Below are 24,420 nucleotides of genomic sequence, written 5' to 3'. Positions count from 1 at the left end.
TTGAGCTGTACAATATTGAACACCCAGATGCTTTTTCAGGGGGCTTTCTCCACTACCTGTCATGTTCCATCCGGGTGTTCAATAGTGTCCGTCTGACTCGCCCTAAATCTTTTAGCGAGAAGGTTTCAATGATCATGGGCCAAACCTCCACTTTTCTCGAGTCAGGTCTTCGGCTCAAGTTTAGATGATACATGATTCGCGGGTTGAGTAAACGAGTGTCGATCCAACGGTGATCGATACCTTGGCAATCCGGCATCGCACACTTTGTACCGAAAGGAGGCAATGATGCGACGGGAGTGGCAGTCCGGCACGGTTGATGGGCATCATGTATCGGGGGTCATCGGACCATGGGGCCATCTCCATAATGGACTCCGTTATTGTGGTCTGTTACTGCGCACTTGGTCCACTGGGGAGAGAACGAAGGGTCCAAGCTGGTGTGAAGTATTCTAGAGTATGTAGTAAGCGAACTGGGATTGTACTTTTTTTTGGTGATGAGCCCTTGAAAACTCTGATTCCAGGGCATCAACAGTTCCGAGCTGTCAAAAAAAATAGACAAACTCAAAAGAAGCTATTTCGTCGTCAGCGTCGTGTACCTTCGGGGGTTTTTGCAGCCAATCTCGCTTAACGGCTATTGGCATGACCATAATTGGACAATGGGACAAAAGCAATGTTCCACCTTTCTTTTTCTTGTTCTTTCTCCTTCTCCTCTCTGGACGGGTCGGGGAGGGGGGGAATGGGTCCTCCTGCAGATCGAGGTGCGTTAGCTTCTGCTATGGCTTCAGTAGTGGGGCTTATTGCGAAGTGGAACGGAACCAAAGGGCAACTGAGGGACCCCTGAAACGAGAATCAACTTTTTCCCCCTCACCATGTATCATATTTTTCTTTTCTCCTTTGATAGAGACTTGAATTTCAAACTAGCATGCCAAAAAGTTTGAGAACCACTTTTTTTCCTTTTTTTTTCCTTTTCTTCGCTTTTTCTTAGCTTCACATTAAACTCTGGCGGCGTCCTGTCAAAGGTTACTTACTAGTAGGTTTACTGTCAACAAAAAGTACGGATCTACTTGAATTAAGATCGTCTTGACTTGAATTCATAACCAGGAACTACACGGACTAAATCCCAAGTAGGCAGTTGGGAAATTTTTCTATGGGGAAATACACCGGAGCCCCACGCTCCCGTTCCAACTTCCTGAGACGATGAGATGAGATGCGATACGATGCTATCGAGATCATCTACTTATAGAAACATTCCAAGGTTTGTAAATATTAACGGGCTCTTGACAGATATACACTTTTCAAACCTCCTTTCAATATTATTCTCGTATCTTTTCCAGTCTATTAACCCTGAACAGCAATGATCAGCGAGACGTTAAGCATCCCTGCTAGCATAAACCACAAACTCCACCTGTACCAACGTCCTCTTCTCGTGCTAAGAAATCCTTTAGTGTGGGTATTTAGCATGCTCAAACACCAAAATATCCCTGTTATGTGGATCCCACGTTTGGAGAGAACTCGAGCATTCTGCAGCTGAACGAATCACCACTCTGAAAGCCCTTGGATAAAATCGGGTCTCAATGGTCGGGGAGAAGCCTAGCCGAGGCCTGAAGACATTTGTACCATTGATCGGCAGCTTTCTTTTCTTTTGGTTTGGCTTTTGTCAATCCCTTTTCTTGTTGTGGATCAGAATCTTCTAGGATAATGCCTTTCGTTCTCGTTCGTGTATAGGGGACGTGCATATCTGCAGTGGGATAAAGTGGTTCATGTTCCAGATTCTGGCCTGGTGTTTTATGTTTCCCTTTTTCTTCTCCCTTTGATGCTATAGACATCAACTTCTATTTCTTGTCCTGGTGGCATACAAAGACGACTCTTGCGTATAGCACATACATGCCTTAATCTGGTTTCTCTAATCTTATTTTCTCTTTTTTGCTGGTTTCCAGTTACATTCACTCGTTTTCTTTCTCTCTCTTCTTTTTCAATCATGCAGGTGACAAGCGATCATGGTTCTCAAGGACCGGTGGTCTTGGGCATTTGTCTAGCATTCGCCATCTTGACATTTATCGTTTTGGCGCTGAGGCTCTTTGCTCGAGTCTATGTATTGGGTAAAATGGGTGTCGATGACTGTGAGTAATGCTTCATTTATCTTATTTGAGGACACTATACTGATGATTCGATTCCAGATCTTATCATAGGAGCTGCTGTAAGGGGGGAACCTCAACCCTTGGAAAATCTCACGACATGTACTAACCTGAATCTACTAGCTTCTTGCTTGGGCATTCATCGGAGCTGTAATTTCTGGTAAGTTCACCAAATACGATGAACTTTTTTCAATCAAATCTAACAAGTATCAGCTGTCAAAAATGGACTTGGTCAACACTATGAATATACCGATAAGAGCTTACTTCTAAACTACTCCTTTGTAAGGCTCTCACGTGCAGTATTTACTCACACATTACTATCGACTAATAATACTCCTTAGGCGGTTTGGTTGAGTTCAATGTTCTATCTTGCATGTCTTGGATTCATCAAGACCTCCGTCTTGTGGTTTTATACTAGACTCGGAGACCGCTATCTCACTCGGATCTCCTGGATCATGATAGGTGTTATTATCTGTCAGGCCGGTTCCTTCGTGCTGGTTGCCGCCTTTCAATGCACACCGGTCAGCATGGCCTGGACTAGTACCGGCCCAGGAACATGCGTGAACATCAACGTCTTCTATCTCTGCAACGCGGCTCTAAACATTCTGACCGATCTGTTGACTTACACATTACCTGTGCGAGTAATCTTCAAGCTACAAATGCCCCAAAAGCAGAAGATTGCGCTTGTCTTTATTCTCTGTTTGGGTCTCTTGTACGTCGAATCATCCTCCTATCTCCTCATTCACCCCCACTTTCTGTCTCTTCTAACATGCGCCTCCAGTGCCTGTATCTCATCTATCATCCGAATTACCTACATCCCTGCCATGCTCACCTCCGCCGATTACACATACGCCATCAGCGGTGCCATGTACTGGTCCGTCATCGAAACCAACGTCGGCATCTTTGCGGCCTCAATCCCTTCCTTCAAGGCCATCGCTTCTCGCTTCATTCCCCGCTTCATCGGCGAGTACAGCAGTGGACGCAAGTACGGTCCATGGTCGGGCAACACCGATGCTCGGAAGTACGGATCCGGGTTCACTAAAGTGACCGATCCGAATCAAATCACTATGAACACTATGCGCGGCGGAGATGATGATGATGTTGGTTTGGGTACGCAGATTGGTGCTGGGGAGCGGGATAATTCGAGTGAGGATCGGATTATCATCCCGGACGGAAAGATATTTACTCAGACCGAGATTGAGACGACCGTTGAGACCACTGGTGATTTTGATTCCTCACGCGAGCAGGCTCGTCGGTCGAACCGAGGTTATTCATAGTCTCCTTGTCTTTCTTTGTTTTGTTTTTTCCACTTTATGTATTTTTTTTCTTCTATAACAAGCTGGGTTATAAGCCGGTAATGAACATATTATTCCTTTTTTTTTTATAAAGAACAACAAAATTTCAAAGCGTGCAGAGCAAGCTCTCAAATCCCTCAAGTACTGGAAGTGCAAAATAACTTGATTGTTGTGCAGTGGGGTCAAGTACGGGTATTCCATGCAAGTTGTATGAGTGATCCATGGATCGATTATGCACCTTAAAATGGGCTATCGGAAGTAAGATCTATCAAATACGGAGGAAAATGCAACGGGAACTCTTCAAATCACATTGGAAAAATCTCCTTGATGCAGATAAAACATGGAACAGGTCATCTTTTCGACCAGTCTCATGCTGAGTCATCGGACCGCCTACGAGACTAATCCTTAAAAGGCATGAGGCTCTCCCCACAAGATTGCCGGTTGATTTCAACTTCCCCATCTAATCTGCCAAAAATCCAACAATGTCATTCAGCGAAGTAGGCATAATGATGCATCAAGAGCCATCAAGGCGAGCAGACGAGGAGCGAGAACTAGGAATGGGCCACGTGAACAACCGCCTATCTTTTATAGCGCCAAGCTTCCCACCAGCAGCGACAATACTACCTCTAGCCGCGGAACCAGAGTTGGAACAGCGCAACTTCCTGAACGAGATAGCCACTGTCTTTGCCTCCTTTGAATCCGCCTGTCGATCGGGCGACATTCACACAGTCCACGCGCTCGTTTCTCAACAATCCCGCTCCCGCGCATTCCTCCACCACGGTCTCATATTGTCGCTCGAGTCCGGCCATGTCGAGATCGCCCGTTATCTCCTTTCAACCGGCGCACCAATAACCCCTAACACTCCCGCTCACATTCTCTCCGCACCACCAGATTGCCAAATCGACCTCTTCGAACTTCTCGCGCAGTCGGGCTGGGGCCCCAATTTCCCCGGTGATTATGGAACACTCCTGCTTCCAAAAGTAGTAACCCATCTGCCCGTGCTGTGTTGGTTTCTCGCGCACGGCGCAAATCCAAATCTAGGCGCTCACCACGATAGTGATATCGCCGGTCCGCCTCATCCGCAATCTTGTGCCGCGCTGGAAGCGGCTGCGGCGCGGGGGTCTGTCGATGCGGTGCGCTTACTTCTGAATGCCGGGGCATCGATTCATTATGGTACTCCACTGCACTTTGCAGCGGGGGCTTGCTCACCTGGCATCATGCCGCGGAGTGTTATAACTAAGGAGTTTGATGCCAGTCGAATTCCAATTATGGAGCTGCTTGTCGAGAGGGGGGCGGATGTGAATCAGATGGGCCAGTCGAGGGTGGTTGTGCATCACCCTATTATGTATGCCGTGATGGCCGGTGCGGTGGGACGGGTTCGGTGGTTGTTGGAGCATGGGGCTGATCCTGAGGCGAGGGGGGCTTGGGGTAGTGCTGCGGAGTATGTTGAGATGGTTGGAAGTGAGGAGATGAAGCAAGTACTAAGGCATAGTGCCCATGAGCGATCGGGGGCGAATGGGGGAGGTTTTGGGAATCTTGCTATACGGTTCAAGGCCCAATGATGAAAAGCCCTGGAGGTTATAAAGAGGGAATATAGTATATACGACAGTTAAGTTTCTCTTAGATGTACAGCCAATTTGCATTTGCTAGCTATTCCTATTTTAATGAAGAACAGATTTTGCATTCTCTTCAGCTTTTCCAAATCTTGCTATATCCTTCTTGTGAGTTCTCCAACTACTGTGACTCACTCAATTCAAGCTTGGTCTCGTGCCCATCATGTGATTGTTAGCAAGTCACAAGTACCGATCTAACTTTTTAGATTTTAAACTTCACTTGACAACCGTTTACCTCATCTTGAGCTCAGAATATCAACATGGCCAGGTGATTCACCGAAAACTTGAAATATACCCAGTTGCTTCCAGTTTTCTGTTTTCAAATGTTCCAGCATCGCCACCACAAGATGCAGTAAAATTATTACCAACACAACCTTGGAACAATACATACTTGTAGGCACCTGCTATACAAACCCAAAACAACACATGTGCACCACCCACGATCCAATCCCTGCCACTATCCAACTCTATTAATAGCAAACATGTACACGAAACTCGAAACACACCACTCCCAAAAAGCCACCTTGCAAGCCACATCCAACTTGAACATCCCACTTCGTCAACAAGCCCCACTCATCCGAAAGCGGTTTAGCCAAATTACGCCGTTCAAAAAATACCACCTCCTTAGTCATCCGCACAGCCACATACCGATGAATACAGAGAAATACAGAGAAATACACTCGAGTCCCATATTTCCGTTATCGATAACCCACCCCTCATACGGACGGAATACATAACGGACTCGGGTAGCCTAGTGGGTCCTAGCTGAGTACGGAGTACTACATGTGGAATGTATGTAGCCACTACGGGCAATAATGTACATCCAATGTTGCCCCAGTATAGCAATGATAATCGCTTAATCGCATAATCTGAAAGCCACACACTCCACATGTGGGGACCAACTGGGGAAAAAGATGACACCAAACGCAAGTGGAAACCCAATCCTTTTCCAATGAGTTTCCATTCCTTTTTGGGGTCTTCTTTGTCTACATAATGTCTTAGATGATTGCATCAGAGACCTGGAGAAAAGAGCCGGGGTTGGGCTTGGGTCCACATCTCCGTATGACCCTATTTTGTGTACATGAATCATTTGTTTTTGTGGCTTTTTTAGACTGGTTTCCTTTTGTTCTACTCCACTTTTTCTTTTTCTTTTTCGACACATGTTATGCACATCGTACGTGGACTTGGGAGCTGATACCCCCCTCTTCTTGCCATTTTCGGTTGGGTGGGATTGTGATATGCGATATTGGGCCTATCGTTTTGGATTCCACTGGATGTTTCGTGGATGAGGTCAAATTCAATTGTTTGTGCTAAGTTGCCAATCGGATGGAGTATATGGAGCTTGGATTCGTGTTTCGACTTCCTTACATATTAGCAGGCACCAGAATAGATTAATTTTTTCTTGGATTACTCAGTTGTGATTCATTTATTATCATACAATGTGTCTGGTATTAATCATTTATCTCTAAGCTCGCGTCATCAAATTGATGTAGATCGAGGGATCGAGGGGTCGTGGTCGAGTCGTCGGCCGTTATCTACATAAAGTAACAAAATACAACACTAGTCATGGATCTACTAGTAGCTACGGAGTCGGAATTCCCTTATTAGGCCATGTCCACACACACAGATAAGGTTTTGATTCAACTTTCTTTACCGGCATAACTGACTCAAAAATTGTATTTGGCAACAAGGAGAAGAGGGGTTCGATCCTAAACTCCGGCTACGAAAACCCGATCTTATTCCTGTCTATGGACATTGTCTTCCGAAAGAAGTACCAACTACTTCTGGAAGGTAGGGCAAGGATAAGAGAGAAGAGGTACCTAAGAGATGAGATGGGGGCAGGAAGAAAAAGAGGACAAGGGGAAATACTACTATAGGCTAAAATGGGTTGTGGTGCTTGCGGGGGCCATTTGCTAACCAGCTACGGAGTACGAGGTTATTGATTTTCGCTCCTTTTTGCTGTTTACATGGTCATTCTACAAGGGTCGAAGCTTACTAGCCTCCGTACATGCGACCCATATACACGACCTTGTACATGGGGAGGGTCCGATCGGCATTGTTATTGGTGACAAGGCTTATTTTGTGTTTTGTTCCGCAGGCCGCGGGCGGCTACTGTACCTACTAGCTGGGATGGTGATCTGTGCAGACTGCCGACGGGGGGGGGTGTTTCAAGTCCTTTGGTGGATTGAAGCAGCTGAAGGTGGGGCGGGTGGATTCATGGCTTGGAAGTTCCAAAGTACCTTCCCCTAGCTGTAAGTCTATAGGTCATAGACGCGATAAGTTCCCAATTGACCCCCTTTCATCGGCGGGTTTCAAATGTTCAACGGGTACGGGTTACAATTGACTGCCAGTTAACAATCTACGTACTAGTAAGAAAACAAATAAAAAAGCTTACGGAGGTGGATTGATTGGAAAAGATGGTTCGAAATGTTTGAAGTTCAATGTTCAGAATCTATCAAAAAGCTATACAATTCCCAATCCGCTTTCCCATAGTATACACAATTTTTTTTGGCCATATGGTACAAGTAACCAATGAAAAAAAATGGTAGAAAAAAAGAGCCAAGATTGTACGGAGCCTTTTTAGTATATAACACCGCCCTTTTCGAATATTCGAAATAACAAAAAAAGCACCAGCCAATGCGAAGGATAATTGCATGCAAAAAAGGAAACATCATCGCGTGAGATCATAAACAAGGAGGATTGGATAATAATACAAGTGAAAAATGAGTATCGTAACAGACATGAAAAAGATGCAAGCAATTGAAACCCACGAAACAGGCCTATACAGACGGGGTACATGCCAATTTCATTTTCTTGGGAGAATGTGCGAACATGGATCGGTGAGGTGCCAAGATACCCGCACACGTCAGGCGAGGCAGGGGGGCATGGGGGAAGCCATCCATAGTGTGAGGGTGGGGTGCGTCATTCTGTGTTATTGTGATTCGATCGTCGACGTATAGTCGACGTCAGCCCGAACGGTGAAGGACAAACTCGAAGATGACGTCAGTGGCCGAGGGTGTTCAGGCCACAAGGCCTCAATAATCGGCAGTCCGCAGACCCAAAATGGAAATGGGCACCGACGATCTGGGACGCAGTGTGGGTCCCTTCTCTGGATCGGGATTGGTGTGACGTCAGACCTCACTGGTGAAAATGAGATAGAGAAAGAAAAAAAGAAAGGATGAAAGGGTTTAATCGTCATGATGATGATAATCCCATCCCCCTTCGGATAACTCAATCTCTTCCCCGGCGACGCTGCTTGCCTGGCCAATCAACCTCTGGGTGCACCACCCGCATGTGTCGGGTGAGAGCGTCGTTGCGACTAAATGTCTTCTCTTCGGTGCACAAGTGGCACCGTACCTTGAGCTTGCGTGCATTGTGGATCGTATCCTCATGACGAGTCAGATCGTAAGGGCGAGAGAAGACAGAATTGCAAGGCTTTCCAGTAGATGGGTTGAGACGCTCGCACTTGTGCGGGCCCGCCTGAGAATTGCGTAGCGAAGTATCCCGAGTAATCAAATGACCACCAGGGGAAGTCTGTCGGTGCGCCTCACGCTTGTGTCGCTGAAGCTTAGCAGGCGATTCAAATCGAAGGGTACAGCCATGATAGGTACAGGTGTAAGTGCCCGCGTCTGAATTGGTGTTGGTGGGTCGGGAGATTGGCTTGGCGTGAGCTTGCGGGGTCATATCCGCAGAAGAGTGTAGATCGCTACCGTTGGAGTCCACCCGAGGAAGGTCGGAAATGAGCTTAGACTGCTGCTGCATGTAATTATGAGGGTGGTGGCTTTGCTGAGCGAAAGCGAAAGGCGCTTGCGGGACCGGGGCGTATTGGGAAGGGAATGCGTCCATGGTGGTCAAAGCTGGCTGAAGCGATGATCCTGAGCTCTCGCGGCGCAGTCCAAGGGCATCACCAAGGTTGAAATCGGCCTGCTGGGGAGGGAAAAGAGGAGCCATAGCGGCATCTTCACCCTCGTTGAAATCCAAGACCGCATCCTTGGGGGACATGGTCTTTAGATCACTCTGGCTCATCGTAGAAGCGATAGACATGCCATTGTGAGACATGGGAACGCTCGTAGCCATCTGCGGTTGCAAACCGGACGCATTCATATCGGATGTGAACGGAGAGTTTTGGCGGAAGGGTGATCGTTCGCGCTTAATCATGCCAGAAACTGGGGACTGGGAGCGAGCAGACATGTGGCCCTGGTTAGCAGCCTGCAATCGGTCGGCGATAACATTGCGAGAAGCCATCGAATTCTGGCTCATCGGCTTGGACATCTGGGGAGCGGCCATCATGGATGGGTTGTAAAGCTCGTCTTGGTAAATATCGGAGATGGTGCGGTTGAGCTTAGTGACGCCAATTGGCATTCCAGCGTTACCGTTGGCGTATTCTGAGAATACGTCGCTTTGTAAGTACTGGTCCATCCACCGGTCAAATTCAGGAAATCGGGTCTCACCATTGGTCATCGACTTGGAAGCGTCCTCAAGCTCGTCAAGAGTAGTCTGCGGGGTCACTGGCGAATTCTGGCTGACAGTAGAAACGGAGGGAGCCAAAGAATGCGAGTACTCGCCCTGCTGGTGCTGAGGAGGGGATGAATGTTGGTGCTTATATTGCTGGTCGATAATCGCCCGTCTCATCGCAAACTCGGCTTCCACACTGCTCCCATCATTGATCAATGGGTCGTAATTTTGGAATGCCGGCGCCAAGAAAGAGTTCTGGAGAGGAGTCTGCACCGGTGTGGGGAGCGGCTTGTTAGAGCTATCAGATCGTCGATGTTGAGAGATGGGTGCAGATCGTGAAGAAGTCGAGCTAGGAGAGGCCTTCTGGGGGTAGGAAGGAATGCGAGCGGGGCTCAACAGCTGCAAGTTGCCATCCCAAGCTTGGTTGCTGGGAGCTAGAGGCGGTTGGGCCAACATGGGCGAATAGTATTGAGGGTATTGTGACAGATATTGCTGTGATGGTGGCGAGGCAGAGCTCTGAATGTCCAAGGACGGATTATAGGAAGAGGCCGGGGTCATCGAAGGAGCCCCGTAAGACTGGCTGTCAAGCGCCTGAGGTGGGTGTGTAATGGAGAAGGTCGGGGAAGAGAAAGTGGGTGAGGACGGAGCGGAGGAGGGCGGAGAGGCGAACTGGTTCTCTTGGTACTGGAAAGGTGGTTGCAAGTACGATTGCTGGTACTGCTGAGAGTTCTCAGCGAACTCGGGTGGGAACTGATCGTCTTGTATGATGATGTCTTCTTGGTTGTATGGATCGGTGATGAGACCCTTACGTGGATACATAAACATTATGTTATCACGTATAGGACGTCAGCGAGTGGAGAATGGGGTGGAAGGTGTTCGCCACCGGGGATGGCGAGCTTTTATAGTTGGAATTCCGACGGCTTAAGGTCCGAGAGATCCTTGGGCGAAAGTCCGATCGGTTTTAGTGCTTTGGTTCTGGGACCAAAGTTCGTTGGGTAGAGAGAATAATGCGAAGAGTCTGGAAACGTCGAGAGTGGCTCGTGATCGTAAAGATAGATGGAACCGGGTGAACCTTAATATGTTCAAGTCTGGTTATTGGGAAAGGTTAGAGAAAGTCTGGATGTGGGATGAGTCGGATGGGAATGATGGGGAAGATGAGTCAAATTACCTTTGGGGAGGATATTATATGGGAAATAAAATAATATCAGTCAAGAGTAATATCAAGTATGTGAATATCAGTTATGAGTAATGAAGATCAAATGAAGGAAGGACGGGAGGGAAAGAGCTGGGCTTAAGAACAGAAAGATCGATGGCTTCCACATACGTTTAGTACATGACGTTCTCCCATTCGGGGCCGCTAGGGAGACCCAATGGGCTGGCATAGTGGAGCACAGTACACCTGCTTGATCGGTCTCTCCGTTAATATTTCCGTATTTTTCTGTATGGTGACCGAGCGATCGGCCGTAATCTATCCCTTTCGGGCGATAGCGGTTATCTTTCGTACGAATGGTTACCAAGCATACTGAATATACTGAATAATACGTTAGAATGTACCGCGGACTTGTCCTACCGGGGTTTGTCGGATCCACTGATCTACCGGACGCTGTCTGTGCATAATAATAGGAATTTTTAAAGAAAATTTTCCCAGAATTGCCTATTTTGGGGAATTCCATGTTTTATTTTTTATTTAATTTTTTGCATTTCATTTTCCTCTCCCGTTTTGGTCTCTGATGCGATCTTCCTACTCTTTTCCCTCTCTATCATGTATATCCCCTTAACAACTGCTCTCTATGGTTTGGGTGGGCTTTCCGAAATCAGCCACAAAAACCCCACCTAACTTTATCAATTTACTAAATAAGTAATCACAGCATCAAGTCATTTCCTTTCATCTGATTTCAAATATCAAAGACCGAAAAAAGTAATTCAAATGCCATGAATAAGGAATTCTTGATTATTCCAGAATGAAAAAAAAAAGTTCTGCCTGCATGATCCCGGTATCTCCGAAAGAGTCATATAATCAAATAATCAAAAAAGACAACCAAGATCGAGAATCTCCTAGAATCTCCCAATACTTGCTAGTACATACTTAGTTAGCTAGTTAGTTACTGCACATTCGCTTAGAAATGGAAAGATTCCTGCAGACCGAGCCAATCTATAAGCTAGTACAGAATAGGCGATGGGGACCTCCAATTTTAGGACCCTATTCGACAGGGCTGAGCCACAGGGGTTTTTTATTTCCGCGTGATCTGATCGAGTTTAGTGGCTGCCGTACTACCCGTTACTGATTTACAAGAATTTTACGTTGATGAATAATAATGAAATGATGAATAATGTGCATTCTAATCCCGTAAGCCACCTGGGGCTAAGCCACAAATCCCAGTTTTCCCCCCTTCCCGTTGGGCGTCTCCTGCATTCTGGGGTAAAAGGGAAAAAAAAAAATTATTTGATTATAATTCTTAAAAACACATGGGTGAGATGACTAGACCTATCTAGGCAGGTCAATCGATATAATACCTTTCTCTCGTAAACCGATGGTGTTATACAACAAATGTAAATACTAAATACTAAATACTAAATACTGAAATTCCAACAATAGTCAGTTTCAACCCAAAGCCGAATAAAGGCCCCCATTCAGGAATTCAGACGCGAGTTACGGTGTCAGCTGGTGTAGGATGGGGAGGGGTCAGCTGATCCCGCAGTTCCCTCGATCTTGCGGCTCGGTCGTAGGAGCCTCGTTCGGATCCGTTAAAAAATGGTGAGACTAGGTCGCTTCGGCTATAGAGTACACATTCTACCTTGGAAGAACCAAGGTTAGGGGTCACATGGCCCGTGGCCTGATAGTGCATCGAGTCGAGTCTCCAGTTTATCTCCAGTTTTTTGCCTACTGCCTACATAGTTCACATGACCATAATAATGGTCCGAAATTAATGAATTAATTAATTCCATTTCCTTGATTGGCAAAGTGAGAAAAAGAAAATGGATTATTCATTGATGACTCCTATTCTCAATACCCTGACTCACCGAACAGCTAACTAGTGTGGTCTGTTTCAAAGGAAAATTCTTTCACTATGCTCGGGTGACTCCCGACCGATTCGAGGTTAATCATGCGGATCCATGCGCATAAAATACCGACTATAATAGCGTGGTATGGTAGTACAGAGACAAGGGAAAACTGGCCTTTTTTTTAGCGCAGTAAATTCAAACAATTCAAGGCAATATCAGATCGGACGGGCGACCTCCGGGGGAGGCCCGAGTGTCGTGGTGTGCTCCCGACCGGAGATGTCTCCCACAAGCGCGGGATCTGGGCAAGTCGGGTCTAACGGCCTAACTTAATAACGCCAGGGTGACTCAAGTGGGAAGAAAGAAAATTAGAAAAATGCGACTAATTGTTAGAATCAGTGCCTAAGCCCTCTTTTTCTTTATTTCTGTACGTTTCTGTTTCTGTATCTGTATCTGACGAGATCTCCACTGATACAGTAAGAGATTCGGTCGGCGTGAGTACTTTGGTGCACCCGGCCGGGGCGCCGAGACGCGGGTCCGGGGTGCCGTATCTACCGAAGAGTCTGGACCAAGCAAAACCAGAGTCCAGAATTTCAGATGTAGCGTTCACGACTAGTGCGTACATTCCTCGATCCTGACAAAAAAATTTCGGTATTTGGTTTATTCTTGGATCCGAATCCGAGACAGAAAACGTGGCCTTGTCTGGGGAAAAGTGGCCAGATCTTGATCTTTGGCCCACCTTTGGCATTTACAGTAGTTGCCCTATGCATTCCCTCGTTTATTATTACGAACAACGGAGTACACTGTATACGAAACAAAATAACAAAATAACAAAATTCCTTTACTAAGTAAAACCACGCAAGGCACCACGTATACGAACTGCGCTCCGCTCCGTGCCTGTCATCAGCTCGTGCCCGTCAAGCTGGGACACGGGATTATCCCCTGCAGCAGATGCAGGAAAAAATTTTCTCTCTGCCATGTCAAACGACAGGGAAAAAAAATTTTAGCTTGTCAGCACCTTAATCCTCACGGGGGAACGGCACCGAGTCCAGCCCTGTGAGGTTTGGCGATTGCAAAAGCGCAAAATAGCAACCAGGCTAATGCAGAAGAGATTTTTCAATGCAATTGATTGGTGGGTTTGGGTGCTGAAGGACACAGCCACAACGATGGTATGTGCGGATACGCCGTGTAAGGACGCTAGTGGTATTGTGTATCGAGCCTGCAGGGAACTTTTCGAAGCCACAGACCTTCTGGAATCCTTCTAGCGTCCTCCGGCAACTCGGCACCGGGATTCTCCGTTGGACAGCAAATCATCTGTTGCATTGCACACGGAATCGAATTTTTCCTGTTGAGTTTTCTCCGTTTGGGTTGCATCTTGATTATTTGATTATTTGGATTCTTAAATCTTCTTCCAGGGTTGTAGTTTAGATATGCTGTCAGCATCTAACACACCCGTGCTTTGACTGTTTCACAGACCCTGCACATTCCCGACTTGTCCCGATATAGGCTTTTGATCTTTATACTTCAAGAAAAAAAAATCGACTTTGACTCAGACGGGGATAAACAATGTACACACCATCCTTGATATTTTTAGAATGTGACAAACTCACTGAAAACGATGAACCAGAATGTTCTACAATCGTGATTTACACGAGTGACATCTGTAAGACACGCAGGGGATACTACTAGTAAATACTTCATGCGGTTGCCTACTGGGTATTTTGTAGACCACTAGGTTATAGTGTAGAACAAATCAATCTCATTGACAAAACAAGAAAAAGCCCCTTGGCCTCGTTTATAGGTTGGTCTGGGCCTCGATATCCATTCATTCCTGGTAGCTTGAAAATTCAAAACTCGCCTTGATTCGATGGACAGCAGAGCCGAGCTGCGTGTCCGCAGAGTTTTCGAGATTTTCATAACACACCAGAGCTGACTCTCAACCCTGTTTAGCCCAATCAAGCCCATTATCTCAGAGCACTGGATTGCAAGAGACGATCGCCTAATTCTGATAGGGTGATTGGCTTTGTTTCCCTCGTGGTGGCGCCCTGGGATCCCACAATCCACTTCGATCTGAGACACGTCGTGGTGATATTCGTAACCGTGCCCTCCACTCGATTCAGTTTGTCAGTTACTAGCCATTTCGAGGGTCTGTCTTGAATACCAGCGGAGTTCTTTCAACTCTGTATTACTTGGTATTGCTGTCAAATCTGCCATGTCTACTATACAGATCGTATACAGTAGATGAATCATATTTCACATGTGAATCACATTACTCCTACATGAAAAAAAAATTAAAAAAATTTATAGACTATATGCATATCATCTGTAACGCGGCAGATAACTCCCGGTATTGGATATGTGTTCTTTTCAGATAAGCATCCATGGAACTTTGAAGATTAAACTTGCGTGGGGAGGGTGGCACCGTAGATATCCACCTGAAAGCCACAAGGGATCACCCGGAATTACTACCAAAATCAAGGGACCGAGGATGTCATCTCCGACTGATTGATAAGTCAAATCCAGCCTTTTTTGGTCGCTTGTTATGCTGAAAAATCAACATTATCGTCAATCACAAGGCAAGAAAATGCAAATTTTTTCCAACAGTTGTCATGCATAAATTCATATGCCACCTGACATGTGGCTGCACAAGCACAATTGTATAAGGTCACGTGGCGAGTGGAGTACTGTTCTGCACTGGCTTGTAAACGGATGCTACTGCCAAGTCCAACAACCAACTTACACTATTAGCCATCAACTTTGAACAGAAGGTTTTACCAACTCGCACGGCATGGGTCTGTCCAAAGAGCTTGCCTCATGGCGTTCGCCCTCGTATATTCAAACATCGCAACCACCCCAAATCGGCGATAAAGCACCGTCTTCTCCACATTTGGCGCTCCCATTTGAAAATGGAAACCCAACCATTCTATCATTTCTCCGACACTGCGGGTGCCCAGGTCTGTGTTCTGCAAAGTCTTCTATGGAATAAGCGAATGGTCAAGAAAAAAATGAAAATAAAAACTGACCCTACACCTCCATCTTTCTAAAGTCTCTGAAGTCGCGTTCCGGGAAATGCGTACTGCAGCCACCGAGCACCCTGAGATCAACTTCGTCGCTGTTTCTCATAGTGATCAACAGTCAACAGATGACTGGCTAGGTGCCGTTGGAGGTGCTGGATCTGTCAGGGTAATTGTTGATGCCGACCGTGAGATTTATGCATCATGGGGTTTGGGGGTCATTTCCTGGGGCCATCTTTTCAGTCCAGGGGGGCTGTTGGCAGTCTTCAAGATGGGTAAAGAGAAGGGAGTTTGGAATCGGCCAACGGAGAGTGGTAGTAGATGGCAGTCTAGTGGCCATTGGGCTGTCGATGGGGAAGGATATGTGCGGTGGGGAGGCCCTGCAGCGAGAGTAGATGATATGGTCAATATCGCAGAGGCAATTAGTGCTTTGCAAGACTCGCGTCAGGACTAAACCGACTGTCTCTCTCTGCTCACCCAATATTTCCGATTGTGTTACAATATAATTGAGTTTTACCTCAATACCACTCACTATGGCCTGCTGGTTTCTCTCGCGGTTGTCCCTTCGTCTTTACTCGCTCCTCATCCCGCTTTTCACGATCTATTCTCCATATTGTGCCCCATTGCCATTATCATTCTCTCTTCACTTTACTCTCAACTTTACTCAGACTCGGGCATTATGCGACTGCTCCTATTTTTCATCCTGGCATTGGCAGTGAGGGCTACTAATTGGTATCGGTTAGAGCCCGAGAAATTGACCGACGTCCAGGTTTGTTCTGCACCGCGTGCGATACATACGAAGCGCCGTTTAATTCAAGTCCCAGGTTTCCAAGCGAGTCCCCTCTCTTCAAACCCTCGCCACCTCCCAGCTAACACACAACCATGGCTCCTGGTGGACGGGCTCTCTCATCAGCGCAAAAAATGGTCATCAGTACTTCGTGATATCTCATTACGTGAACTCGGGTGGGCAGCGAGACCTCTACCGTGCATCTGTGTTGGACTTGGACAGCTTGGAATACCATTCCTTCGTGCAGGTCGGCAATGGATCATATCCCTCCTCTGACTTCTTTCATCTGGTCGTGGGTATCGGTGGAAACGGCTTCGAGGGTATCTCTGGTGACAACCTCGCCGCCATGCGCACCCACAGTACACAAGATGACGTGACATTCGATCTCATCTACCACCTCTCCACGCTGCCACTGGTCACAGGCGGCCCCGATATCAACATCCTCGACGATGGAAAAGCCTACGGGTGGGCTCTTCCCGCCTGTAAGACTTATGGCACTATGACCATCAACGATCAGAAGATCCATGTCGACAGTCGGCATTCTTTGACGTGGTACGATCGATATTGGGGCAGCGGGGGTCTTTACAGCAACTGGACCTGGTTCCATCTGCACATGCCCGGCGGATTTAAGCTCAGTATCTGGGCAGGCGATCGGGCAGATAATGGTTCTGATGAGCGCTTGGCTACCATCCGTACCTCGAAGGGGTCACTAACTCTTGTCGGCGTGTCTTGCACTCCTGATTCGGAACACACTTGGTATAGCTCTGCTACTGACAAGACGTACCCGCTTGCTTGGACTGTTCTCATTCCAGATTATATTTCGACGCTCAGGATTATTAGCATCACTGAAGACCAGCTTTCTGTGGGTCCTTCGGCATCGGGGGCTGCTTATGGGGGTTTTGTTACTTTCTCGGGTGAGTTCTTGGGTGCCCAAGTCGAGGGCTATGGTATGGTTGAGATTGCCGGCCAGTAAAGGTGGCTGTGGTTCAAACTTGGAGGCATTTTCTCGGTACATTTCACAGTGCATGTAGGTTGGACTGCTTGGTTCAAGTGTTGGAAAATAATGAATTTTTGTGTGCGCGTGTACATGGTCAACTTCTCGGTAACATGGCTTCTGATCATCTCTGCCTCGCTGGTATTGCAGACACTTAGTATGCCCCAACAAATTTTCTTTCCATTAATCAACCCCTTTGCCACTTTGATCATTGAAAAACAACATTGGATGCTGTCTGTTGCTTGTGTGTAGTAGGTATTTCGTCTTGTCCTTGAAACTGACTTCGGTCGCGCTGTCCATGCGTGCGACTGCAACAGCCAGCATCGAACAGAATTCTGCGACTCCGCCTCTATTCCCGTAGATCCTGTGGATATAAATATCACTTTACATTTTTTCGCATAATTTCACTCGGTCGCGTGTCATTTTTTCCCCCATTTTGTACACAAAGTATTGGTGGGGGGCGTTGGCACAGGCGCCGGTAGGTCAACTGGTAAGCTGGAAAGTTGAACCCCCATTTTGGAGGGGTTGAACTTCCGGATTCGGGGGTTCAACTTTGGTCCAAAAATAGGTTCAACCTCACCACTTCCAGCGACTTTTTGGTCTTCCACGGCCGTGACTTGGGACTTTTTGGGAAATAAACCTTGGATTTGGATTTTTCAAAGGATTTTGATCATTTACATATCAGTTTTATAATGACTATTACGTTTTAGAAGATTTTAGTTTCCAAGTTATTACTTTCACCATTGTTCGATATATATCTACTGGACATACCTACTCCATCTTTACCAACACAATCAACACAACCAAAATTTCCCATCATGTCTATGAAAATGACATTTGAATACAAAGCACAAGCATACCGAATACACACCCGTGGACAGCACAGAATTTAGAAAGTAATTAATTGGTGCAAAATTGATTTACTTCGAAATTGTGTCTACATTTATGAAAATGAAACTTCAATACCTCGACACGTGGGTATGCATGTACCGAAGATAACCTCGGGGGACTGGTAAATTACTAGTAGATGGAGAGAGACTGGAGATCAAGTGGACGCGTACATAAATTCTCAAAGTACTATACTAAGTACACGCTACGTGAAGAATTGAGAGCATAGGAGCAAGGTGCTTTAACCTTGAAATGAGGAGATCGCACATAATGATACCTAAGATGTGGCGACATAGTATGGACGTGCAGGATGTGGAAACAGACGCGTCAAAGCCCCTCCGCCACGTAAAATCAAAACAACACGCCTTAGTAAGGAACCAAAAGACATTACAGAGGAATCAAGTTACGAGGAAAATATTGAGTTTCAAGATAGTTGTATTCGTATCGGATCAGCTCGCAATAGAGTGTAGATCCCACCATCTGAGTGGTGCCAGCCATTTGATGAGGCCGCTATGATACAGGAAAGCTCAAAAGCGAACACTAGCAGACCCATAGTGGACGCAAAAAGTGGTAATCGTTGTAAAAAAAATGTCAAACCCAAAGACCCATGTCGATAAAGAAAATCAGAGAACACCCCAACGTCCCATCATACCGTTTGTAACAACCCGGAAAAGAGAAAAGATACGAGACGCTTAGCCACCGAAACCGTAGAGGGTACCTGAGAAGATCAATGTTAGAGACGCGTTGCAAAACATGAGAAGACGCGTCGGAAGAAACTTACGGCCCTGGCGCTTGAGAGCGTAGACAACATCGAGAGAAGTGACAGTCTTGCGCTTGGCGTGCTCAGTGTAGGTGACGGCGTCACGGATAACACCCTCGAGGAAGGTCTTGAGGACACCGCGGGTCTCCTCGTAGATCATGGCGGAAATACGCTTGACACCACCACGACGAGCGAGACGGCGGATAGCGGGCTTAGTGATACCCTGGATGTTGTCACGCAAAATCTTGCGGTGACGCTTGGCACCACCCTTGCCGAGACCCTTGCCACCCTTTCCACCTGATGAGAGAAGAACGCGTTAGTCAAAAAGAACGCGTCTGGATTTGAAACATGTTTCCCGTATTTGATTGAAAAGTGAAAACAAGGTTGGGAAGTTGTGTGAAAGACTTACGGCCAGACATGATGAATGTGATTTAAAAGTGGGGTTTTGGTTTTGAAATTAGAAAGAAAACCGAAGTTGTTGAAGTTGTCGAGAATGAATTGAAGGGAAAAAGCGGATGGAGGTTCCGGGGCAGGAGATATTTGTATCAGAAACAAGTGAGGACGCGGGGACTGGGAAATCACACGCTAGTGAGAAGATCAGCCAATCAGCGTTGAGGATCCGATCCGGCAGGCGTGATCTACCGGGCCCCTCTCAACCGAATAGACTCAGGAAGCCGCCTCATGATTCTGATCATTTACTCATTTCACCTTCAAAACACGTAGATCAAAATTCTAAAAAAATCAGCAAGTATGTATACAGTATCAAGAATGATATGAGACGTGTAGATCAGAAATTGATCAATGTGGGTGGTCAGGATCAAAGAGAATGTACGCGAGGTATTCCGTGATCCGTGATCCTGGACGCTGATTGGCTGATACGGACGGACCACTCGCTTAGGTGGAATATGTGATGGAACCGCAAATCAATACAAACCGATCAAACCCGCGCATCACTAAGCCTTCCCGCTCATACTTGGTTGATCTGGATCCCGTGCGCTGATTGGCCAATATTCCTTGCTCTCAGATCACACTCTTTCCCATCGGTACAAATACTCTTCCCCCACCCGTCTTTCTCTTCTCTTTCTCAATCATCGACAACCATCTCCATCGACAACTTTCATCAACAAATCCACTTTTTTCCATCAACTCAAATTTGGAAAAATGGCTCGTACCAAGCAGACTGCCCGTAAGTACTTCACTACTTCACTTTTACCTCGCTTCGCTTTGCCTTCACTGCCTCCTTGGTATCGTCGTCCCCGCCTCGAAGGGGTGAGGCGACTTTACCTAGTTTGGCTGAAGGACGCGATGACGCGTCAAACTTCCCAAAACTTCAAAGAAACATTTTTACTAATATCACTTCCTCTTCACAGGTAAGTCCACTGGTGGCAAGGCTCCCCGTAAGCAGCTCGCCTCCAAGGCCGCTCGCAAGGCCGCTCCCTCCACCGGAGGTGTCAAGAAGCCCCACCGTTACAAGCCCGGTATGTCAACCTTACTCTCAATCCACTTCAGCCTTGTTACATGTTACTAATATCCCATTCCAGGTACCGTCGCTCTCCGTGAGATCCGTCGCTACCAGAAGTCCACTGAGCTCCTGATCCGCAAGCTCCCCTTCCAGCGTCTGGTTCGTGAGATCGCCCAGGACTTCAAGTCCGACCTCCGCTTCCAGTCCTCTGCCATCGGTGCTCTCCAGGAGTCCGTTGAGGCCTACCTCGTCTCCCTGTTCGAGGACACCAACCTGTGTGCCATCCACGCCAAGCGTGTCACCATCCAGTCCAAGGACATCCAGCTGGCCCGTCGCCTGCGTGGCGAGCGCTCTTAAATGCGCTAATCTGGTTGATTTTTCTTGTTGAACTTCCGGGAAGGCGATCGGGGTTTTCTTTTTATGAATATGGCGATACACTATGGGTTTCTGCTTTCAAATGAATGGGTTTCGGAACCGGGTTGGTTCTGAATTTGCTTTTTTACCTTTTGCGATTTTCCACAGACATACCCTTACCATGGGATGGCGAAGTGGTGGTTATGTACATCAAAGGATTAATTTCCTCAGCGCGGTGCCTTAGCGAGCATCGTTTTATGACAGTCGCCCAAATGCGATCAATTACCTAACCAACTTCATTCCATCCACGTTCTTGTAAATCTCGCAATCGTCTGGAGTAGACCGTTGCAATGGTTCGGACACGCGTCGGTCTTGTTGTGATCCACAACCGCGTCGTTGACGTTTCGTTCCAAGCCCCCTCTCCCCATGTGGACGCGTGACCCTTCCCCCTTCGCATCTGCTACTATTGCAGCCCACACATAATTCCTTTGGCTTACTCTGTGTCACAAATGCGTCCTACCCGCTTCTTTGTTTCCAAGTGCCCAAATCTGGGTCCCCTGAACCTACGTAGAGGATTTGCTATACTGAGTCTACTGTAGAATATTCTATACAGATTACGAATCCTAACTCGCCAAAGAAGAAGACCGGCATACCTTTATTGTAAATGTCAGATCAACGCGTTCGATCCAAGGTTCAACTGATTCTATGGCGTAGAATAGTGGTATTTGAAGTTGGCTTTGTCTGTAGACAAAGGGACTTCTTGGTCCTAGCTCACTGCTCACCCATGAGTCATACATACTTGTAGAAAGCGCCTTTCCCCGACCTTGGGGACTAGGCACCACGATCCCACGAGGGCACGCCAACCAGATGTTTTGCCCTTGAAAAACCAGCCATCACCGTTTCCGACAACTGGCAAATTCCCTTGTCTTTTCCTGCAGCCTGGCGCGCCGGTGATGCGCGACGCACTGACCAAAACGTCATCATTAGATGTGGGTCCGTTAGACTATGAATCGAATTTTAATGTCTTGATCTTTCTTGTTGTATGTAAAATCTGGAGAGAAAAATTACATTAGCTTTTTTGGAGTAGCTTGAAGAATCGATCGATGCGTGTTTCATGATAGAACAACCGTTTTCAGTTTCAGGATCACAGATATACAGCATTCTGAGCTTGTTGAGTCCCTGGACCCATTAGGAAGTGGGGCACACAAAACCGACACGTCCAGAACGCAAATTGAGGCCTAAGGCTACTACAGACGTTAGAACTGGGGCCTAAGGCGAGATATTACACCTGAGGCACCTAGTTAGTAGTGTATGGATGCGTAGTATCATTCATGACGATGTGCAAGACAATTCAGCAGCTGAACAGAGCGCCTTAAACGAACCTTGGAAAAAGTAGATGAGATAATGGCACCTCAACTAGACACCCATATGTGCACAGTAACCCGACTGTCAATCTTGCTATACACGGCGCTATCCAAGACACCGCAGACCTTTTACCGGTTACAGGAATTCCACAAGTACAGCCTAAGCCTCGCTATTTACTATTATGTTCAACTATTTGCCGTTTCATACAAATGGGCTTCTATCCAGTTAGTAGTCAAGATTGTCCACCTTCCGTGTAAGAAGGCACAGACCCTAAGCGTTTTCCATAAACCATCGCACACTCCGCTCCAGGCCTTCTTGGACACCCACCTTCGGGCGATATCCAAGCACCCGCCTGGCCTTGCTTCCATTGAGTGTGCGGATAAGGGTACTAAACCGAATCCCCTCACGACTCATATTGGCAGTCTTGCCATAGACCAACCACGCAACCCACTCATTCACAAATCCAAGCGTTAGCCCGACCCATTTCGGGATAACAATGATATCCTCGGGCCGTATTGGGTTTCCCGTTAGAGCAGAAACGGCCCGCTGAAAGTCCCAGAAGAGCCAGGGGTCTTCGTTCGTGATGTGAAAGCATTCACCATCGACACGCCCCGCAGAATCGCCGGTCTGCGGGGGCTTACCCCAGGCTTTGAGAAGGGCATGGGCGGCTAGGAGGTGTGCATCGGCAAGGTTTCCAACGTAGACGAAATCGTACGGGTTCTGACCATCGCCCATCTGGAAACGGGACTTGCCCTGGCGTGCGACGGCAAACATCTTGCCCAAGGCGCCAGCATCATGCTCGCCGAATGCAAGGTTTGGTCGGAGCGAGCAAGTCAGGATACCCTGGTCGTCTTGGCCACTGTTACGATTAGCAGCTTGGATTATGTCTTCGGCATCTGCTTTCGCGATGCAGTATAGGCGCTTTTGTTGTGGAGGGCGCAGGATTGGCATTTCCTCTGTGGCATCGACGAGATCGGTATGGTTGTCGTTGATAACGCCTATGGTCGAGGTGTTGACCAGGGCCCGCACGGTATTCACCTTAACCGCGGCTTCTATAAGATGATGGGCACCGTCGACGATTATGCCGCGGTACGCTGACTCGGGGGCATCGGAGAACTCGGGAGATGCGGTGTGGAAAATGGTGACAGGGCGAGCGAGCTGCATGATGCGCTGCACGTCGGCAGCACAGGATAAATCACCGAGATGGTAGTGGATATTTGGATTAGAATGACGATTGCGGTCGATATTTATGTCGATTGAGTGAATTTCGCAGTTAGGCGCCTCCTCAAGAATTTTCGCGATGATGTGGTGGGCTATGAAGCCATTGCCGCCGGTAACAAGGACAGGACCGAGTCCGTCGCTACTAGACATTATACTTCTGTAAGAAAATAGAAATGATTGGAATGGGGGCAGAATGATGAAGTCGGGAGGAGAGAGAAAATCGATGGTATATTACTGGGCTGAGAAATGCAGGAGTGAATTTCAGGAGAGGAGCGAGCTCCGGGTCTCATTGTGGTTTGGACCGTTTGGGAGCAAAGAGAATCAAAGTACGAGGCTCAGCTGCTACGAAATTGACTGGATCACGATTCTCAACGCGCGTGTACAAGTGCATCAAATGCGGAGTCCACCTATCAGGTCACCCCGATACGAGCATGGCAATCTCCACAGATTTGGGGTCTTTTTTTTTATTTTTATTTTTATTTTTTAGTATACTGGTGAGACTAACGTAGATGGTTTAGCCTATTTTTTAACTTGGGGATCTGGACTCAGGCCTTTCAGCGATCACGTTGATCCGTGAGCCTGTTCTTTTGAGCCACATTCGAATCCCAAGTCCTGCCCAATATTGTGAAGCTTTGATTCTCCTCATTTGTCGAGATACCCTTGACACTATATTTGAAAGTTCTTGGATGGCGATGTCGACATATATACTGGAGTACGTTGATGAAAGAACCCACGGCGAAATTTCCAAGGTTTCTATAATTCAATTGTCTCTGTACTGATAGGTCGACTAGTCTAAGAGTCATGAGCACAAGGTGACAATTCCAAGACATGAGTTATGCCCCACCTGGGCAGTGCTGCAAGGCTGAAACATGCATGTATTTGTGAAATCGATCATTCGACTTTTATGCGCTATCAAACACAATCTTCGGAATAAAGGCACAAAACTTTGATTATCAATCTCCGGATTACACTTGCCATGTGGAAGTATCCACTTTTCAGATTTGAAAGCAACCAGGTATGGAGTTAGTACATACGGAGTTATCCGTAAGCGGAGCTCTCAGTAAGTGGTGCCTGGAAATG

At 47.1% G+C, this 24,420-nt stretch overlaps 8 protein-coding genes across 8 annotated transcripts; 5 read left to right on the top strand and 3 right to left on the bottom strand.

The window, feature by feature from the left end:
• Positions 1-1,975: 1,975 nt before the first annotated feature.
• Positions 1,976-3,409, top strand: N7466_010917 (putative integral membrane protein Pth11-like; the record flags this gene model as incomplete). Its single annotated transcript, XM_057170306.1, has 6 exons — positions 1,976-2,117; positions 2,175-2,194; positions 2,256-2,292; positions 2,346-2,413; positions 2,474-2,844; positions 2,914-3,409. The coding sequence occupies 6 exons, from the start codon at positions 1,976-1,978 to the stop codon at positions 3,407-3,409; spliced, it is 1,134 nt and encodes a 377-aa protein (XP_057016038.1).
• A 500-nt stretch (positions 3,410-3,909) lies between these two features.
• N7466_010916 (ankyrin repeat domain-containing protein) lies at positions 3,910-4,989 on the top strand (the record flags this gene model as incomplete). The annotated part of the gene is made up of 1 exon (XM_057170305.1): positions 3,910-4,989. The coding sequence occupies one exon, from the start codon at positions 3,910-3,912 to the stop codon at positions 4,987-4,989; it is 1,080 nt and encodes a 359-aa protein (XP_057016037.1).
• A 3,282-nt stretch (positions 4,990-8,271) lies between these two features.
• Positions 8,272-10,320, bottom strand: N7466_010915 (stress-regulated transcription factor RPN4; the record flags this gene model as incomplete). The annotated part of the gene is made up of 1 exon (XM_057170304.1): positions 8,272-10,320. The coding sequence occupies one exon, from the start codon at positions 10,318-10,320 to the stop codon at positions 8,272-8,274; it is 2,049 nt and encodes a 682-aa protein (XP_057016036.1).
• Positions 10,321-15,564: 5,244 nt separating this feature from the next.
• N7466_010914 (uncharacterized protein) lies at positions 15,565-15,963 on the top strand (the record flags this gene model as incomplete). The annotated part of the gene is made up of 1 exon (XM_057170303.1): positions 15,565-15,963. One exon carries the CDS (start codon positions 15,565-15,567, stop codon positions 15,961-15,963), a length of 399 nt encoding a protein of 132 aa, XP_057016035.1.
• A 225-nt stretch (positions 15,964-16,188) lies between these two features.
• N7466_010913 (uncharacterized protein) lies at positions 16,189-17,269 on the top strand (the record flags this gene model as incomplete). The annotated part of the gene is made up of 2 exons (XM_057170302.1): positions 16,189-16,278; positions 16,343-17,269. 2 exons carry the CDS (start codon positions 16,189-16,191, stop codon positions 17,267-17,269), a joined length of 1,017 nt encoding a protein of 338 aa, XP_057016034.1.
• A 1,601-nt stretch (positions 17,270-18,870) lies between these two features.
• Positions 18,871-19,357, bottom strand: N7466_010912 (histone H4; the record flags this gene model as incomplete). The annotated part of the gene is made up of 3 exons (XM_057170301.1): positions 18,871-18,896; positions 18,960-19,235; positions 19,348-19,357. 3 exons carry the CDS (start codon positions 19,355-19,357, stop codon positions 18,871-18,873), a joined length of 312 nt encoding a protein of 103 aa, XP_057016033.1.
• Positions 19,358-20,099: 742 nt separating this feature from the next.
• Positions 20,100-20,757, top strand: hhtA (histone H3; the record flags this gene model as incomplete). Its single annotated transcript, XM_057170300.1, has 3 exons — positions 20,100-20,124; positions 20,309-20,416; positions 20,480-20,757. 3 exons carry the CDS (start codon positions 20,100-20,102, stop codon positions 20,755-20,757), a joined length of 411 nt encoding a protein of 136 aa, XP_057016032.1.
• A 1,632-nt stretch (positions 20,758-22,389) lies between these two features.
• On the bottom strand, positions 22,390-23,490 carry N7466_010910 (uncharacterized protein; the record flags this gene model as incomplete). Its single annotated transcript, XM_057170299.1, has 1 exon — positions 22,390-23,490. The coding sequence occupies one exon, from the start codon at positions 23,488-23,490 to the stop codon at positions 22,390-22,392; it is 1,101 nt and encodes a 366-aa protein (XP_057016031.1).
• Positions 23,491-24,420: the final 930 nt, after the last annotated feature.

This window comes from Penicillium verhagenii, assembly GCF_028828195.1.
Source record: "Penicillium verhagenii strain IBT 33310 chromosome Unknown utg000012l_segment0_segment0, whole genome shotgun sequence".
NCBI classification, from domain to species: Eukaryota; Fungi; Ascomycota; class Eurotiomycetes; order Eurotiales; family Aspergillaceae; genus Penicillium; species Penicillium verhagenii.
The sequence above is the reverse complement of the archived record's forward strand: the minus strand, read 5'-3'. Positions and strand labels throughout refer to the sequence as shown.